Source organism: Uranotaenia lowii, chromosome 3 (assembly GCF_029784155.1).
Source record: "Uranotaenia lowii strain MFRU-FL chromosome 3, ASM2978415v1, whole genome shotgun sequence".
NCBI lineage: Eukaryota > Metazoa > Arthropoda > Insecta > Diptera > Culicidae > Uranotaenia > Uranotaenia lowii.
In genome coordinates this window covers 216630068-216650278 of record NC_073693.1, presented here as the reverse complement: position 1 = coordinate 216650278, position 20211 = coordinate 216630068, and the positions used below count along the sequence as shown (strand labels likewise).

Sequence of the window (20211 nt, the reverse complement as noted above, 5' to 3'; positions counted from 1 at the left end):
GTTGCTTTAAAAACTTAGATTTTGGGCTGATTAGCATTCTCTTCAGACACAAACGAGAGCTGATTAAGCTTCTATGGAACCTTTTTAAGGGAATTCTGGTTGCTTGGTTAATAACCAGAATGAACAGCTTTCTAAACGAAAATAACGTTTTATACAACCTTTAATATAAGTTTAAATCTGGATCAAGTACGCTTACAGCCATCTGCGAATTGCTGGATTCTGTAATTGAAAAAATAGATGCCAAAAAATCGTAGGTGGACTATTTCTAGACCTTAAGAAGGTTTTCGATACTCTCAATCATGGTACATTACTGAAAAAGTTGGAGTGTTATGGCACAAGAGGCCTAGCCAACAATCTTATATGCAGCTACTTGGCTAACGGGAAACAATTTGTCATCTTAGGTGAAGCAAAGAGCTCTCCACAGAGTTTGGAAGTTGGTGCCCCACAAGGCAGCAATATAGGACATTCACTGTTTTTACATTAATGATCTCAACGAATTACGTAATTTATTTATTATATTTTATCCTGAAAATTGTCTCATTGCTGTTGTAACCAACATGGAAGAAGATATAAAACTCCTTCACAAATATTTTTCACTCTCCCAGGAAAAAAATCGAACTTAATTGCGATCTCAATCTATCCAATACAACTATAGAGAGGTTACTAACTTCAAGTACCTAGGAATAATTCTAGACGAAACTATGTCATGGTTCTGCCACATTGATCAACTACAAAAAAAATTTCATCCCTGAGCAGAGTTTTATGGAGAATGAAAGTTCTCAGCATTTCATGTTCGTATAGAAGACATATTTAACATCGATTAAATTCTTTACTGATGGGTCAAAAATGGATAATAGAACTGGGGCAGGGGTGTTCGGACCTAGACTCAGGATCTCAATTCCTATGGGAAACTGGCCAACAGTATTCCAAGCAGAAGTTCAAGCAATTCTAGAATGCACTTTAGCCTGTTTGAAAAGAGGATACAGATACACAAATATCTATATATTCTCTGACAGCCAGGCCGCTCTCCGAGCACTAAGTACATATGTACGTTCACATGTTACTCCAAGCTAGTATGGGAGTGTATTGTTGCACTAAGAAACCTGGCCATACGGAACAGAGTATTTTTATTCTGGGTTCCAGGCCACTGCGGTATCCTAGGGAACGAAGAAGCAGACCAGCTAGGGCTAGGGAAGGATCTCAGGGCCTGTTAATTGGACCAGAACCCTTTTGCGGAGTATCGAGGAGTGCCTTAAATATGGAACTCAAGAACTGGGAAAGCACCACTATTGGCTCCAACTGGAGAACAGCAGAGGGAGTAGCTCAGCCGAAAAGATTCATTGAACCAAGCGCACCACTCTCCAAAAACATGTTGAACCGGATGTTGTCCAACAAAACAACATCTCAAACGGATAAACATTATTCAAAACGACGACTGTCGGTTCTGCGGGTTCGAAAAAGAAACTGCAGAGCACTTCTATGCAACTACTGCGCCCTCCTTAATAGGAGAGAGCGTGCTCTTGGGGCAAAGTTAATAAGCGCACAAGACATATGGTTGCATATCAGCCCTAAGAAGGTTATATCATACATCTTTGATATCATACCCGATTAGGATAAAATGCTTAGTCAGCAATCAACTATCACTTCAACCCATAGTGCAGGTGAGCCTGATAGCATACAGTAACGCGGGGTAATTATCACAATAGATCGCAGACTATTGGTCGCAGTGGGCTCTCCCCTACAAAAAAAATTAAGACATATAATTCACTATGGATTGGACCATTGGGAAGCCGGGCCTTATGCTTAACCCCTGCCATCAGATTTTGTACAGCCACCTTGTCCACCTTCATCGCCGCAGAAAGCCAGTTTGCCTTGAACTGCTGCTCGTCCTTAGCAGTTTTTTTTGGTCTTCTTTAGGTTCCGCTTGACAATAGCCCAGTATTTCTCAATTGGGCGGAGCTCTGGCGTGTTGGGAGGGTTCTTGTCCTTGGGAACCGCCTGCACGTTGTTGGCGGCGTACCGCTCCATGGCCTTTTTACAGTAATGGCAAGATGCCAAATCCGGCCAAAACAGTACGGAACAACCGTGTTTCTTCAGGAAAGGCAGCAGACGTTTATTCAAAAACTCTTTCACGTAAGTTTCTTGGTTGACATTCCCGGAAGCTATGAATATGCTGCTTTTCAAGCCACAGGTACAGATGACTTGCCAAATCAGATATTTCTTCGCGAACTTTGACAGTTTCATGTGCTTAAAAATATCTGCTACCTTTCCCCTTCCTTTTGCCGTATAAATCTCCTGTCCCGGAAGCTGCTTGTAGTCGGCTTTGACGTAGGTTTCGTCGTCCATTACCACGCAATCTATCTCGGCTCACTGGTGACCGCAGACAATGACACCAGCCGTGAGATCCGGAGGCGAATTATCAGCGGAAGTCGTGCCTACTATGGACTCCATGAACCACTATGGACAATTTTAAACTATGGAATACATGAACCAAGAGCTCGCGCCACTCTACGGCGAACCCAGTATCCAGAAGGTGGTGAAGGCTGGCCGGATACGCTGGGCGGGACATGTTGCGAGAATGCCGGACGACTGTCCTCGCAACGAGCGACGTGGTTAGACCAAGTGGAGCGTGATCTGGCGAACGTGGGGTGCCCAAGAAATTGGAGAAAGGTTGCCATGGACCGAGTGAATTTTAGGAATAATGTTCGTCAAGTTATGTCGTGAGTATACCGTCTATGTGAATAAATAAAAAAAAAATAAAAACCACGCAGTCAAACTTCGTCAGCATCGTCGTGTACAGCCTCCGGGATCGCGGTTTGGCCGTCGTATTTTGTTTATCATCACGATTTGGAGACACTACGTTCTTGTAAGTCGATAGTCCGGCTCGTTTTTTGGCTCGATGCACGGTTGTAGACGATACACCCAGCTTATTTGCGGCATCTCGGAGAGAGGGGTTAGGGTTTCGCTTGAAACTACCAGCAACTTTCTTTGTCGTCTCAGCGGCTTCCGGTTTTCGATTTCCTCCCGATCCAGACTTCCTGGCTGTCGACAAACGTTCCCCAAACACTTTAATTACATTGGTAACGGTTGATTTGACAGCTTTTAGCGATTTTGCCAGCTTTGCGTGCGAGTGGATTTTCGCGATGTGCGAGCCAAATTTTGATATGCTGCTCTTCTTCCTTGGACGGCATTTTGACAACTGAAGAGTGAATTCCAAAATCAAAATAGGAGCAATATTCTACACACACACACACTCCTTCAAAATGAGGGGTGTTCAGGTTTTTTAAATGCAAAATTGAAAGAAATACGTCAAGTGAAATTGACCAAATTTTGACCCTTTAGGTATGTAGCTCAAAACTCTTTGCATTTAAAGTAAATGCATTCACACAAACTTAAATAAGACTTTTCATGCAATTGAATAAGACCAAACACACCAAAACAATTCAGTTGCTGGCAAACTATAACTGTTTTAATTTTTTGGCTCATTACTGAAATGTGTTGGGTAAACTTATTAAATTCTTGATGGAATACTGAAACTATTTTATCAATTGATTCATTGCATTGAATAATTCCATAATATTTTCTTCTCCTTTTCTTGCAGTCGGTAAAGTTCAGAAGCAGCCATCTCACAGATCCGTGGTCCGGCACCGAACCCCGTATGAGCGCAAGACCCCTTCGAGGACCAGTGGCGTTGAAACGGTAGATGAATCGACGAATTCATCAACGTCATCTTTCCTGGCGGAATATCCCTGCCGTTCGGCTATCGAAGATTGTGATGACAATGCTCGTGGCGCCATGACTCCAGGCGATGGCTCCGAGGGACGATTCCAAAGGGAGTTAGAACCGGAACGTCTGCCAGCTGCGGAAGTTCGAGCTAGGATCCGTAGATCCCCAAGCGTTTCTTCCAGTGGCTGTTCGAGTTCGATGGAGGATAGGAATTGCGACTTCTCTCCGTTGGGAGACGCCAATAGTTGTCGGTAAGTTCAATACTTTCATGATTTATTGAATCGATAGTTCTAACGCTTCCATTTTCTTTTAGGTGCTCATCGCTCAGTATATCGGACTTCGACGATGACGGATTTCGCGAGGACGCTACCGTATCTTCCCTATACTCAGTATTTTCTGGTCATTCGCGCACCCACCAAGTCCTCCAACAACAGAATCCTCATAGGAATCCAAACAATACCAAAGGGCTGTTCGATATCGCTCTGAAAACGGTCAAGCTAATACGGCGCAACCAGGAGCTGCAAAAACGGCTGGCCCAACTGCAGCAGGAAACGAAGGCGTTCATCGAATCCGTGATGGCCAATCCGGAGAACGAATCGCTCAGGAGCCATTATCAAACATCTGCCAACGTTACGTCATCAGTAATCGTTCAAAAATGAGCCAGCACACCTAGCCATGTCCCAGACAGAGACCACTTCTAACGCCAGTGTTCCCAGTTAGTGATCTCAGCCATTGCTCGTTTTCTGAAATATTCGTAGTGCGTAGAAGCCATTTACCTGAACCACCCTCTAGGGGTTTCGGTTTGCATGTCTAGTGAAGTCTGAATAATTTATTTTGTCTGCAAAACTAAAACGCATCAATACTGCTTAAGACAGTATCATTTGATTGTTCACAAATGTCTAGTATTTGTAGGGCCTCTTTTTAACGCAATAGTTTGTAGGTCTACATAATCGTTCGTTATTTTCCGGAAGACCGCCGACGGAAACGTTCAAAATACTAACTACTCTCATCACAGTCGCTGATGTTAATTTTAACATAATAACTAACTGTTCTAAGAACAAACAAAAATCACAATCATAAACGGATTAGAAATCATTCGAGTCGCATAAGATCAAAATCCAAATAGAAGCGCCGACAAGTAAAAAACCAACAAAAAGTCGTTGGCGTTAAAAAATTCTTGATAAGCAATCATTACCGAAAAGTGAACGTATTCTTCATATTATGCATTTATTATAGTATACACTTAGTGTTGTACGGAACAATCTTAGCAGTGATAATCTGAAAAAAAAGCTAACTACTAGCAGCAGTTTTTACAAATTTTATTTGCTGGTTCAAACCACTCTGTAGCGAGAGTAGTAGATATATTACAATGCTTCAGGATTAGTTAAGTATCATATGATGAAACATGCTACTATCTTATTGAATGGAAAAAAACGGAATAAGTTTGGCATACAGTTCAATAAAATATTAGAAATCTTAAACCTCACTGTTGTGGCTAATAGTTCTGAAAGAAAAACAGACCTTCTCTGAGTTTATGTATTTAAATAAGGTTTAATATAAGGTACACCGGGGCACTTGCAAACTCGGGGCAAAGGCAAACGTTCCACTTTTCTCTGTTACGAAAGATTGAAAAACATATTTCTTGTTCAAGATGTTTTGTATAACTTCACCAGACCATCCAAAAAATCAAAATTTTAAAAACACTCAGACGCGTACTTTTCTAGATTTACAGTATGCACTTGGTACTCGAATTTTCAAATCATTGTATTTTTTCACATATTTTGATAAATTGTAGTATTTTTATACCCTAAAGATTTGTGAAAAATTTTATACGTTCTTCACACTTAATCGTTGCTGTAATCGTAGTCGTTTTCGTAAGGACAAAATAAAGTTCGCACTTTTTATAACCTTAACTGATCGCCATTTCTCTGCATAGAAAATTGTTTCGTCTTTCAAGAAAGTCAAAAAGAATTCAATCCCCTACAAACCCCATTGAAGCAAAGGGTTTTATTATTTGTTAATTCTTTTTAGGTCACGATAAAATCCGATAAGATAGTGAAAAAAAAAATTTCCGTAGATATTCGGAAACTTCAAGCTAAAACCGTCACTAAGGTTATTATCAAAGCAAAAAAAGAGAACGGATTACAAGTAATAGGCTAAAAACTGTAGCGGCTCCGCACGAATATTTGTCTAAATTTATTTTCAAAACAATGTTTTTACAGTCTGCTGTCATTCTCCTTAATTTTTCTAAAGATTATCGTGACTGAACCAAGCAAAGATCCTTACATCTGCTTACACAATTATACTGCACTTCGCGTGCTTTGACGTGTTTCTTTGTCTGAAATTTTCTAGTCATAAGTCGTCCTTACTCATGCTAGTTTTTGAGACTTTAGAACTCAAATTTACTATGTTGGCTTTGGATAACTTGTTTCTTGAGATCATTGAGCTTATCGAGGCATTCTGAGAGAATTTGAGCTTCGTTGGCCAAATCCATTCGATTACTTCAATTTCAGTTACCTTTTGCTCATAAAATGCTCATAATCATTATATTCAATATTTTTAAGAATCATTCAGATGGCAGATATATAGATTTTTAGCCATTTCTCATGAAATCCAACGGTTATTTTTGATCGTAGACTTCCGCTTTTAAGCGTATTTTCAAGCAATTTTGGCGTGAAAAATCTTTGTGATGGTTTTTAGCTTGAAGTTAACGAATATCAACAAAACATAAGTCCGTGCCTCTTATAGTTGTATGACAAGCAACAGCTTCTATTCCGCTCGATAAAAGAAGGTGAATTATATAAAAAGAGTTGCACTTATCGATCCCCAAAAGCACCTCTCCATAGCATTATCAAGATCCAGACGGATAATTTTAAAATTGTGGAATAGGATGTTAGATTGAGAATATTCCAAGTTTCGGACAATGCAAAAATTTCACAGTTTGTTTTATGAAGTAAATTATTGAACACATCAAGCTTAGTAATGTTAGTAATGAGACTACGACAATTCCAGAGATATTTCCGACCTCTCGACGTAAATTAATCATCGAAAGAGATAAACACTGAAAGAAGGGGCCGAGTTTGAATCAATTGCTGAAAAAGTGTCTTTACAATAGGAAGCATTGCAGTTACTATGCTTCTGATGAAGTCCGATGCATCAAAAAAACGAAAAATCTTGTTCAAATTATCGAACAACTTAAAAAAAATCTGGCTGAACAGCTGCTGTAGAAGAAACCACATAAGGTATTGAGGCTTTTGATGTTCCCGCGACTGCTGGATCACTGGAGGTTGTAGTTTTCCCGCGGAAACCAAATGGTATTTTATTCTCCTTATCCGCTTGTGTCGAATTCTTAGCACAGTTAGTTGATGGGCTTACTAGAGGGATTTTTTAAAGGAATTTTGGGAGAAATCACCTTTGATTGCTTCCGAGAGTTCTTCAACACAAAAAACGGCTGTTCTTCTTCAGTAGTATCCGTGTCAACATCGTCATGGCCGTAGCGAGGTCGCATTGCTTCTGCTGGAGCAAACGGTAGGCGAAAGGAAGTGTGATGTGGCGCTTTTATCAGAACTCTACAGAATCCCGTCTGGAAAGGGTAATTGGACAGCGGACAGATTCTTGGGAGGGATTCGTGACTTCAACGCTTGGGCAGTTAACTGGGGTAAAAGGTGCAACACTAGGAGCCACAGTCTACTAGGATCCTTCACGAGGCTGAAGGTTGAGCTGTACAACACTGGATCTATCAGAACCTATCGAAAGCATGGAATACCAGACGTCAGTGATTTATATAAACTTTGTGGAGCCCATCTTTAAAAACTGTCTTAAATTGGATAGTGTGAGACGATTATACGCGCAGCGATCACCAGGATACCCACATTTTCTATAAGGAAGTGTGCACCGAAGCTATAAACACCGAAGCAGGAAACATCGGAGATTCATAATGCTGAGCAGCTGACGAAATTGTTGGTAGCGGTGTGCGACATGATCAAGCCCAGAAGGAATAGACAAAAGTGGTGGCGACGACCAGCTAACTGGTAGACCTCAGAAATTGCTGAGCTTCGTACTAGCTGCCTTAAAGCCTGACGACGAGCTCAACGCGAGAAACGAAACCGATAGAGAAACGAGAGGTCCCGTCTATCGATCAGCCAGGATAGCACTTAAGCGAGCTATTAAAACAGGTATATGAGTGTTATGCCAGAGCGTAGATGATAACGCAGCATAGCCAGACGCAGTGGCCACTTGCCCCGTAAGACGCGGGAGTTCACGATATCGAAACAGTAACGAACGAGGAACTTGTGGCTATCGCTAAGAAACTTGCGATGATTAACTGTCGGACAAACAGTTCGGTTTTTTGGAAAGGGAGATCTACGGTGGACGCCATCTGAATGGTGAAAGAGTACGTAAAGCGCGCATATGAAAAGAAGCGAACAGATGTTCGCCACTGGCCATTGTGACGATCCACATTAAGAATGCCTTCAACAATGCCAGCTGAGAAGCTATTGCAAAAGCACTTCACATGATGCGTGTTACCAATACCCTCCGCAGGATAATAGGAACCCAACAAACATTTTTGCTGATTAAAAACGCCAATTCTCTGATTGTATGCTGTTTTGAGGTGCTGGTTGCTGTTTCAGCTTTCTGGCTGAAGAAAGAAATATTTCAGCGCTGTTTCAGCGTATAAGGAAGTTTTATTTCAGCCAATAGAAAGTAGGGGAAAATTGGCTGAAGAATAACTCGTTCAGCCTTTGTCCAACCATTTTTGACACCTTCAAATTTGACAGCCGTCAGCTGTATAAGGGTAGCTCCGAAAGCGTCTTTCAGCAATATCAAACTTTTTGTTATTCATGTCATGACGAATCAAAATAATTATCTTTTGAATCATCTAATGATTCGGAATTTCTCATTTGGCATGATAAAATGGCCTTGCCGGGAAATTTACATTTTATTCTCATAGCAATTTTAATTTCTTCATTTGAAATTGACCTTGGTTGAGAAATATTTCGGTCGCTTAAGAGCGACAGTTTTCTGTTCCTTCGCAGAATGCATGGTTGGTTCTGCTTTCTGCGGCATGAGACTAACAAGTCGTAGGTTCAAAGTTCGAGACGAGTTCAAATGAAGAAAAAATAACACGTGAGGGGAAAAGTAGCTGGCAAACATCGGACATACATCGGTCAACATTCTTTTTGTGTTTTTTTTTTGTTGCTCCGTCAATTGACGTTTCATGTGGTTTCATGTCATCTTTGCTGATTAATTTCTCCAGATCTCGATGTTTAAGGGCTGAACAGCAGCTTCTCTCTAAATTTGGGTTGCCTTCTTTCAGCAAGATAGCTGATTTAAAATTAGAACTAAACAATGTTTCAGCGGTTGTTCAGCAAAAAATGTTTGTTGGGAAGCTTCTTCGGAAATTAAATCCTGACGTACGAATCCGAAACTGGGTTACAATCTACTGCCCTAACAGTGGGTGCTCCACAGGGTTCCATTTTCGGATCTGTGTTTTGGAATCCCATGTATAATGAGGTGTTAACGCTGAAACTACCAGCAGGCATGCAGATAGTCGGATTTGCTGACGATACGGTGCTCATGTTCTCCGGCGAAACAATCGAAGAGGTAGAAGACCTTGCAACGGTGTCCGTAGTTAAGCTTCAGATAGCTCAGCATAAAACCGAAGTTCTACTCGCGACCAAGCCCTTGCCATTTCACTTTTAATCGGCAATCGGCACTTGAAAATGAGTACCAAACGCTTCATTCGAAAGAGCATCACTTTCAGTTTCTCTTCACATCAGCCTCTGTTCCCATTCGGCAAACGCCTACTTCAGTTCGCTTTCACCTCGGTTTCCTTCGTTCGAAGACGGCAAAGGTCTATTTCATTTCGAATCGAAAATCGAGAAAATCCCGTTCAATGAAAGTTTCGTTGCATATACAAAAATACCTACATAAAAAAGGCGGCATATGCCGACTGGAAAACAACAATACACACCAACAACAATAAACACAAGCCGAGGAGAAATTTCACCCGAGCAGTGAATATGAGTGGATTCCGAGGGATTGCATTGGAGAGAGAATTCTTTGCATTTGGGATGGTAATGATCAAAATTCCACAACTGCTTAACAAATCGTAACAATTTGCCACATTTTCACTCTCTCTGAGCACCGGTTTCTCTCATTTTAACCAGCGGTATGTAGACCAGCGTTACCACATATACAGATTTTTCTGTAAGTATACAGATTTTTTTGAAATTTTGTAACACAGAATCTGTATATACAGATTACAGATAATTGGAAATTTATACAGATTTCATACAGATTTTCAGAAAATAAGAGATTTTCCAAGATATTTTGATTATATTTCGAGTCAATCAATAATAATCTACTTTGATTGTTCAATCATCCATCAATTATCACGCTTGCAAATAAGAAAAAAAATCTAGATTAGAGTTCGCAACCGTTACAATGCAAAACAACATGCAAAGGGTTGAAGACAGTTTTAAAACCTGTGTTTAAAAATCGTATACCAAAATTGGTCATTGCATTATAGGAAATGCAACTTTTAATGGTAAAGACTATTGACACAATGTTCAAATCCCAACTGATTGTTTTTACACATAGCGGACATGTATTGTTCGGTGACGTTGATTGCTTTGGATCGGATCTCTAAAGATGGGAATCACTGCGAGCAGTCCATATCACGAAAAGTCAATTGGCGGACTATTGGCCGTGATACTTCGATATGTCACTTCGATTAAGTACACTGGTTTTAACTAAGGCACTTATATTTAACTTAACCGTACAATTTCAACGTTTTATGGGTTTTTATAAAGGCACCCGAACCTTATTCTGACGGAGTTTTCGCTATCACGGCGCTTGACAAAAGGCTACTGGCTTACTTACTAATGGGCTTTTACAAAGGCGCCCAACCTTCGCTGGATAGCTTGATGCTCATTCTTGCTACCAACATTTGCGAGTTGGAAGAGCCTAATTTGAGGTGAATTTGTTTGGTAGCCAATCTTGCATGCAATCATGTATTTTGTTCGCTACAATTAATCAGACAAAGTTTAACCAAAAACGGTTCGCGTATACAAAATATCAGGTTTAACACTGGTTTAACATGTCGCACAAATAGTAGCCCGCACCGCAGCAATGAGCAGCGTAGTCCAAATGAGTTCGCTACGCATTATAGAAAGGTCACCATAGTTCAGCGTAAGTATCCGGAATGAAAATTTTTGATACAGATTTCAATACAGATTTTTGAGATTTTATACAGATTAAAAAGATTTTTTAGCTCAAAAATACAGATTTAAATGTGGCAACGCTGATGTAGACTCGCTTCGGAAAGAATCATTCGGCGGATTTTTTCCGAGTTTAACTTGTTATGTGTAGATTGATTTTATCATCGTTCCAATCATGACGCGATTGCACACAAAACGAAGAGAACAGTTCCGAATTGATGTTTTCCATGCCTCGCAGGAATAAAATCCCACCAACGAAACAACAGAACGATGCTTACCGTACACGGAAAAAAATTGCATGAGCTTTTAAAATACAGAGTCATGATAATTTTACTATATCCATCATTTAGTATTTTCAACCATGATTTAGTATTTTTTACCGAAAATCTGGGCGATAATACTACGACATAGTATTTTTACTATGCGAACTTTGACAGCTCATAGTAATTTTCTCGTGTCTTAATTACCATGCGCATGATATTTTGATGTTACTCAATTCGTGTTCTTGAAATTACTATGCCCATGGTAATGTTGAAACACCGTCATTTGTGTTGTCAAAAATACTATGCGCATTATAATTCATAGTAATTTTACTATGTGCTTCGTTCGAGTGTTTGTTTTTTACGGGTCAGCCGTTCGCGATTTCGGAACGCGAACAAAAATTATCGGATTGTCGGTTTGTCGGATCGGGAAATGTATTCCCTCAGGTGAGTAAATTGTGTTTTTTTTTGTTACTTCTAATTAACGGCTTATGAAATATGCTAACAGAACAATTTTCCAATATTGTTGACAAAAGATTTCCCAGATTGTGTCGTCGACCAGCTGGAAAGGTTCTCAACGAGCTCTGAACCAACGCACCCGGAGCGGGACAGCAGATTAGTCTGGACGGAAATTTTTCAGGTTAGTGAGATTTCGTTCTATTTCATTCTCCAGCGGATAGGCGAATTTGCCATTTTTTTCAATTCCATGTGTGATACTGTTTTTTCTTAATTTATTTAGTGTCGGTGAATGCGCTCGAGTTCCTCAACCTCCCTCGATTTCGGAAATTGGACAACGTCGGAGGACATTGTGACGAAAGCTGCTAACCGGTGAGATGGCCCACTGTTTGCGGAACGCAATTTCAGTACATCTGCCGGGCCGTTAAATGCAGGCTTTCGGGTGAGTTAAAGTTTTTTTTTATTTTCTAATTTTTTTACTGCTTGTTGAACAAGCAAACTGAACAGTTTTTGTACGTTTTCGTATTTCCTATAATTAATTGTTTCCCGTTTTTTTTCATTTTCATTTCAGACGCTAAGTGTGATGCAACCCCTGTGTCCCATTCGTGGGTGGTGCAGGTGCTACCACCATGAATTGAACTATAATGAAAAATAATTTAATTAAATAAAAATTTTAATTTGGAACAAATGAATTTTATTTCGAGGTCTTTATACAATGCCGCATGGTAATTTTGTGATGTATATCATGATAGGGTACTCATTTTAATGTTTTATTACGATAATGAAAAATTGCAATTTTACTATGCTCGAAATAAAAGAGCTCATTCTATCATTGACAATTTTACTATGAAAGTAGTCAAAATTACTATGCGCAGCCAAAATTAACACAAAGTAAAATTACTATGTGCATGGTAATATCAAAAACAAAACATTATTGACTCAAAAATATGGTTGCGTGTTGTTTATTTAAACCACGGATCTAGTAATTTTACTATGCTTTTTTTTTGTGTGTACACGAATGCTCACGAGCGATCGTTGCCCGACGGACCCAGTTAACATTCCTCGCACCCTTCTCTCGCTCGTTACCCGTTCCCTTGTATCTATCAATTTTAGCCACGCCCCCATGCGTTGTCCGATTGATGTGCCGAACGACAACGATTTGTTTTTTAATTCGCAGAACTGTTCGTTTGCTTCGCTGATGTTTCCCCCGATTGCTGTTTACTCCTGCCGAGTTTACCCGAAGCTTACTTCCTGATGCTTTCCGAGTTGAACTTTAGATAGCATCGTTGCAGATTGAGTTTAACGAAATAAAATCGTTCTGCAAAGAAGGGCAAAGTGCGAGTATGTAGACTCGCGATTTTAATATCTCTGATTTTAACTTGAACTTTCTAATTTTCTCTAACAAATTGCAACAAATTACCACAAATTCAATCATTGGTTGCAAAATTTGTTTGATCATTGACGATGATTCTCCGTTCATCTCAGTCCCATGGTGGATTCACTTTCATCCGAGTAATGGAAGTGAACTCCTCGAAATTGAAATCTGTTGAAGTGAGACGAATAAAAGGATATTTCATTTTCATTCCTTCCTTTCGACGATTCCGAGCCAACGATTCGTGACCAACAAAAGAGTTGTGCCGCACATGGAGATTAACGTTGGAAGACACACGACATTTTCGAAACAGCAGCTGAAATACCTTGGAGTAATGGTCGACAATCGCTCAAGTTTTGGTGCGCATGTCAAATACTGTTGGAAAGTCATCGATTAATTGACCTGGATTATGCCAAACTGCCATGGTCCAAAAAGTAGCAAGCTGCAAGAGACGTCTCCTTGCGAGCGGAGCACTGTCGAAACTTCGATACGGCGGAGCGGCCTGAAGCTGGGCAATAGAGGTAGAGCGCAACAGATCCAAATTACGGAGCACACATCGGCTGATAGCCTTGCGAGTTTCCTGTGCATACAGGATTATATCAGCAGATGCAGCTTTTGTCATCGCGGGCTTGATTCCCATCGACATAACTATGGCGGAGGATATGGAGTGTTACGAAACGTGCGTAAGTTCAACGAGCGTAAGCTTATCAGCTCGCTTTATTGTCCGGAATGCGTAGATAAAAAGGAATCGGCAGAACATGCTATCTTTTTCTACCCCAGGTTCATTTCAAGACGTAAACAACTTCAACACTTGAACGCTGAAAATGTTGTGAGTGAAATGTGTCGTGACGAATAGTCATGGCGTGCTATAGTCGACGAAATCTCGCAAATCATGCGCGATCCAAAACGAATAAGGAAAGATGATGAACGGAGAGAGCGAGATAGTCAACCAAACTAGACAAGCTAATGGAAAGTCATGGGCCTCGTATGGCATCAACATTCAAAAGCAACGCGATCTTAGGGCGCAGTATAACCCTAATCTGGACTGATACGTGTGGGGGACCTAAAAGATCTCACGTACTCAACTACGATCTTTCCTGCAGTAGAAGGAAGCGGAGATACCATTCGGGGTGGTCGTGACGAGATTCTAGCTTGGTAGTTTCTAAATCGGCCATGCCTTGGTGGTTAGAAATACTACGAGAGTGGACGTTGTGACGGGCGCGAGTTACTGAAAGCGTTACCTAATCGGCACACGTCTCGGGGTCTTCTGTACCAGTCTGAAGTTAGCGAAAGAGGAAAAGGAGAAAGAGGATAAAGGAGAAAGAGGATAAAGGAGAAAAGTTAAATGAGAAAGAGGAAAAGGAAAAGGATGAGATGTATAAGTGCATGAACCCAGCCTATCCCTTGATGTGATAAAGAGGGCCACCTTGCTTTAATAATCCGAATAACATTCAGAGGTTTTCCATTCCCATTAAAAGTTTAACCTTCAGTATACACTCTGATTCGGAGGGCCGCAGATACTTTGGGTGATTTTGAAAGATCGTTGATAGAAGATAAACCCAAGCAACATTTTAAAATCAATGAGGCTTTATAAGAAATTCAGCAGGTTTTTTAAGGGAATTGCTAAAATACAAAAGGTTGTAAAACATATTTTGGGAAGACTGCTATACAAACGCTCTTTAGGATAGCTTTACAACCACTGTATAACTTTCTTACAAAACACCAAACAAATTCATAGTTATTTTATTTATTCGTGTATATATTGGTTTTCAAGACCGTTTTAAAACCAGTTCAAAACCATGATTGAAACCTTAAAAAAACTCCCGAAGAATGACATTTCCACCGATCAAAAGGTAAACAAGAAATTGTGTTTACAAACAATAGCAGCGAACAAAATCTTTACCTCAATTTCGGTGGGAGCAGTTCAATCAATTAACATCAAAAGTACGCTGTAAGAGTGAGCCCACGATAGATGAGATAAACCTTTCTGGACAAATTTTTGGGAGCCGTTTTCCGGAGAAGAAACTTGAAAACCAAATTCTAGTGAAATGCTAAAGCTTAGTTCTTTTAGAAATGGGACACTTTCATTTGCTAATAGCTCGTTAACTAGTTATTGGATATTAAAAATTTTGACAGCATTTTGTTGCCTGTAAAAAGTACTATTCGACCTATTTTTTTCAAAATTTAAAATTTACTCGTTTTTGAGATATGTACGATGCAAGAGAAAAAGAAAAAAATAATTTTGCACAGTTTCCTTTAAAATTCGTCATTATCAAATTGATAGCTGACAAAACCGTTGATTATTCAAAGAATTACTGAGTTTTTGTGGTGGATAAGTATGCAAACACTGTCAATAATGTCCACAAAGTTCAAATCATGTATTGGAGTGAAGCACATGATCGGCAACAACGGTTAAGGGTCATCAAGGAAGTCAAGTCTCATACCAGCCTTTTTAATTTTCAATAAACGAAAAACTAAGGGTAGATCGCTGAAATGTCCAAAACAATTTTCTCCGATAAGCTGAAAGTGTTGCCTAGTGATGACTCATTGAAACCCAACCTCAAACAACCATTTTTTGATAGTTCCAAAGCTCTTAAGCTGTTAAACCGGTACAAAAAAAAAACGTTAAAAAATGTGATCAAAAATAATCAAATTTGTTCATTTCGAAACAACTGTATATTCACTGAAATGCTTCCAGTTTCTTTTAAAAGAGAAGTATTGGACCGAAAAGTATCAGAAATTGAAGAAGGAAGGTGAAGCCACCTAAAATATAGATTTTACGAAGTATAAGTTGAAGAAACTGATCAATACCATGACTGAGACAAGTGTGCGCCGGCCAATGGGAGATACCAAAAATAAAGTAGAAATTTCCTTAACAAAAAACAGTAAATATTTTTTTTCAAATTTTTTCATGAAAGATCATAACATTACCTTCATTTTCTTCATAGAAACTATTTCGTTCAAACGAATAGTTTTTGAGATACAGGCATTCGTAACTGTCCCATTTCTAAAAGAACTAAGCTTTACTAGACATTCTTAATTTCTTGGAAGTAGCTCCGGTACCAAGAACTGCATCAATTGTTGCTTTGCCGCAGGGAATGGATTTGAACATTCAAACCGTGTCCTCCAGTCGATTTGAGTTTTTTCATAAGCAAATTTTGTTTTTCGGTCCCGTTTAGCAGCGGACAATTCGAGCTGAGACCACAGATTTAGGCGATGCTGAGTGAGTTAATCAAATCCCCATGAAAAGGTCGCACAAATGATTCGTTCATGCCTTCTTGATGGAACTCTCCGCTTTGTACATGTAACTTTAACAAATCTCTCGATGCTATTATTGGACACCAGCTAGCAACCACATCCTCAATTGTGAATGACTCAAATAAACGGTTTAAGAATATTGATTTAACATGATTCTTTTTATTATCGATAACATCCTGGAACGTCCTAGAATGTAATATTTATAAAACGTTCCAGTAATAGAAAAATAATCGATTTTAAAACCATTATTAGTGAAATAAGATTCCTAAGAATACAAACTAAATTAAAACTGACATCACTAAACAATACATACTAATTTACAATAATAATTTCGTATTTCTCAATAAATTTTATTTGCAATACGAAATATTATTCCAGTCACTTATGATGCAATCAAAGTCTATTGACTTTCTTGGCTGCTTTCAATCATATCTGGTTCAGCATACTTGTGTTTGGAAGCTGCCTCATCATGTATTGACCAGGTACTCCTGCTGAGCATTGATGAGATCCGGAACTCGTTCATGATCCATAATGGAAATTCACTGTTATTTTTTCCTGGAACAGAACACTTACTTACATGCGGCACCTGTTCGAGTTACTGCTTCGTCGCAGGGAGTGCAATTTTCCAATTGAACATTTTAACCCAGCCGATTTGAGATTGTCCATCAGCGTTTTCCGGCACCGAACAGTAGCAGACTGGAAGCCTTCAGCGAAGCAGAAACAAAAATGTAATCAGTTAACTTTTTGAATATCTACATATATAATATATTATCAATATTTACCTGTGCTAAACATTTCTGAGGTGGGTATCTGAATATTCCGGGTTTCGAGTCTCGGAAAACGGAAACAGCAACCTCGGATTGTTGATGTTTTGTTTTTTCTTCTTCGTTCCTCTGTTGACAGTTTTGCTGTTTTGTTACACTGTCAGCTGAAATGAGTTGATCTTGAGATAATTTACTCTAATAACGTTCCGTGACCAGTTCGTTTGGTTTTATAAAAGAAATCTATCAGAATATATTGCTTTATTTTTTTTATAATTGCTTTCTTTAAATTAGATAGGCATTCCTGAATTAAACGCCATTTTTACTATGAAATGATGGAATAATGAAATATGATTCGCATTGAATAAGATATGTAATTTATTTAACAATTACCGTCATTTATGGTTGAAGAACAATCATTAAAATTCTAGAATTTTTCAAATGCTGGAATATAAGTGAAATGTAATGTCGTTATATGAAAAGAAATCTCTTTTGGAATCTTTTTTGGAAACATTTTCTTCATGACAGTAATGTTTTTCTGCTTCGAGAATGGATTATCTTGAAGCAGCCCTAGGAAAACCCCTTTTGAGTCCTAATGGTTGTATAACGTATTTATAATATTTACCTCAGAACCTCCTGTAGGTGGGCTTTTTTACACTTATATGGGGTTTATAGATGTTTTAATGGGGTTTAAATAACTAAACGCTGTTTTATAACGAAGTTTCGAAGAATTCTTCCAGTTTCTTATAAAACTAAAATAGTTACTTGGGAAAGGGCTCGCTCCGTCATCGGAGGTGATGTCCTCAGAATTAGTGCCTGGGTCCTCCAGGCCTCCAGGTGTTCTACATCTTCATAAGAGATACCCATATCATCCACAGAAGCTGAGGGGTCATCCTTCAAGCACTTGGTGCTCCGCGAAGCTTTTGGAAGTGCTCCGCGTACGCAACGAAAATCTTAAACCAACTTTGAAATACTCTGATATTTTTTTATCGTTTAATTTCAAACGAAGCATGAGAAAAAAAATATATTCACAGGGCATATAGTACGAACGAATAAATTTTGTTTACTTTGCTTTTACTGGCGGATAAATCCCTGTTGGCAAAAAATGGATTGTTGAAATGCACTGCTTTGATCGAACAACGTTGTGTTGCAGGACTCAGCGTGCAAAACACTCAATGAAAAGGCAGTTCTTGCGCCGCACTTAGTGAGCTACCGATTGGAAAAGCTGGAGAAGCGCATACTTTTGCTGAAAACTTAATTAAAACTTGTATTCAAGAAGTCGTCCGTATCATGGTTGATGATAAAACAGTGGAATTGATAAATCGATTCCCATGTCTGACAATACGGTTTCTCGGTGAATTTGTGACATGGCTGAAGATGTTGGAAGCATTTTAGTTTCTCGATTGAAAACTTCAAAATTCTACTTGCAGCTTGACAAATCCACAGATATAGTATGACTAGCAATTTGATGATATTTGTTCGCTATCAAGGTTCTGAATGTTTCGAAGAAGATTTGTTCCTTTGCAAACCTTTGCCAACTTCCACGATGGGGCTGAAACTTTCAAGCTGATTGATGATTATGTTACGAACAACAATATTCTATGGGGAAATTGCATTGATGCTGGAGTCGTTGCCAAGATCAAAGAAAAGACCAAAACTTTCGGTGTAGTAGTCATTACATCCTTCATCGACATGCACTAGCTATGAAAAAACTATCATCATCTTTGAAGAAAGTCTTAAACGAAAGCGTAAAAATAATCAACTTTATTAGGGCTCGACCGAAAAATTCAAGGTTATTCAAGACGTTGTGCGATGGGTAGCGTGGAATGTTGCGCTACTACTTCATACCGAAGATCTCGTAGAAAAAAAACTCGTTGTCTCGCCTGTTTGAATTACGATCGTTTAAGAGCGTTTTTGAGCTACAATAATTTGACTTTGCAAATTCTTGGTAGAATCGCTCAAAAAGCGCAACAGCTTCTAAATTTATGAAGCATATCTACAATCAGAAATAACCTCGAAGTTATCATCCGAAAATTTCCAAGAATTATGACAACCACTACACTTTTCGTCGATAAATTTATTTTTGTATTCCTTGGTGTAAACTTCAACTAACAGGCTGACGTGTCTATTAAAGTCATTTACAATTACAATGTTTTGCCGCAGGATTTGTTAAACAGCTTCCAGCAAAATTCCCCGAAGAATATCACAAAATTATAAAAACATCGAAGCTTTTGAATGCGTTAAACAGCCTTTTTTATGTCAAGGAAACCAGAATCATCAACATCGCATGAATATGAATGCTTGATAGATATGACATCGGATTCAAAACTTCAGGAAAGATTCGTATCCAAAAAGTCGTTGGAGGAGTATTGGTGTCAACTGAAAAATGAATTACAAAATTTGTCCGATAAAGCAAAACTTATTCTTCTGCCGTTTTCCACAACTTATCTATGTGAGTCTGGATTTACCACATATCTCGCAATTAAGACAAAATACCGATCCAGACTAAACGCGGAACAAGACGTTAAGCTACAACTGACACAAATGTAACCAAACTTGTTACAGCTTGAAAAATCGAAGAAAGCGTATTTGTTCTATTCAAATCATAATTTTTTTATGACAAATATTTTGTTAATAAAAACAAGACTATTCATAGAGTAGCTATTCATTACTGATTTCATTAAATACGATGACAAGACACATCTTATTTAAACGATAAATATTATCAAGTTTTCAAAACTCGGGTTGTTCATTCTTTAAAAAATGTAGGTGCTCCGCCAACATTTTTGGTTTTAAAAAGTGCTCCGCCGAGCAAATGGTCTGAAAACCCCTGCTTTAGACAAACGGCCGCGGCACGAAAAATCGAATTCAATGGTTTTTACTGGTTCGTCAGAAATGCCCAAACGGCCCAAAAAATTTTGCATGTGTCGCAATGCGACAGCACGCTACGCAACGTCAACGTTTCGAACCAATTGAATTCCATAAATTTGGAAAAAAGCAGCAGTTCCAAGCCTAAATCTACGTTTAAATTTTTTATCATAAGTATATGTAAATTCGTTTTCATTTTCTCAGAGCAATATAAAAATTATAGCAATAAGTTAGTTCCTTAATTTCTTAATCGTATATTTATTTGACTAGATAAATAATCATATTTA

The 20211-nt window shown here is 38.9% G+C and overlaps 1 protein-coding gene and 1 long non-coding RNA gene across 5 annotated transcripts in view; both read left to right on the top strand.

The window, feature by feature from the left end:
* The window catches only part of LOC129757933 (uncharacterized), a 209106-nt gene extending 203899 nt beyond the window's left edge, over positions 1 to 5207 (top strand). For all 4 annotated transcript variants that reach the window (XM_055755336.1, XM_055755335.1, XM_055755334.1 and 1 more), the window contains 2 exons: positions 3602 to 3977; positions 4040 to 5207. In XM_055755336.1, the coding sequence (XP_055611311.1) occupies positions 3602 to 3977; positions 4040 to 4385 (722 nt within the window). In that variant the 3' untranslated portion in view covers positions 4386 to 5207. The remainder of the gene's footprint in view (positions 1 to 3601; positions 3978 to 4039) is intronic.
* A 6175-nt stretch (positions 5208 to 11382) lies between these two features.
* Positions 11383 to 12369, top strand: LOC129750513 (uncharacterized). The gene is made up of 4 exons (XR_008738391.1): positions 11383 to 11656; positions 11746 to 11849; positions 11949 to 12107; positions 12237 to 12369. It is a non-coding gene; the product is annotated as an uncharacterized LOC129750513 (long non-coding RNA).
* Positions 12370 to 20211: the final 7842 nt, after the last annotated feature.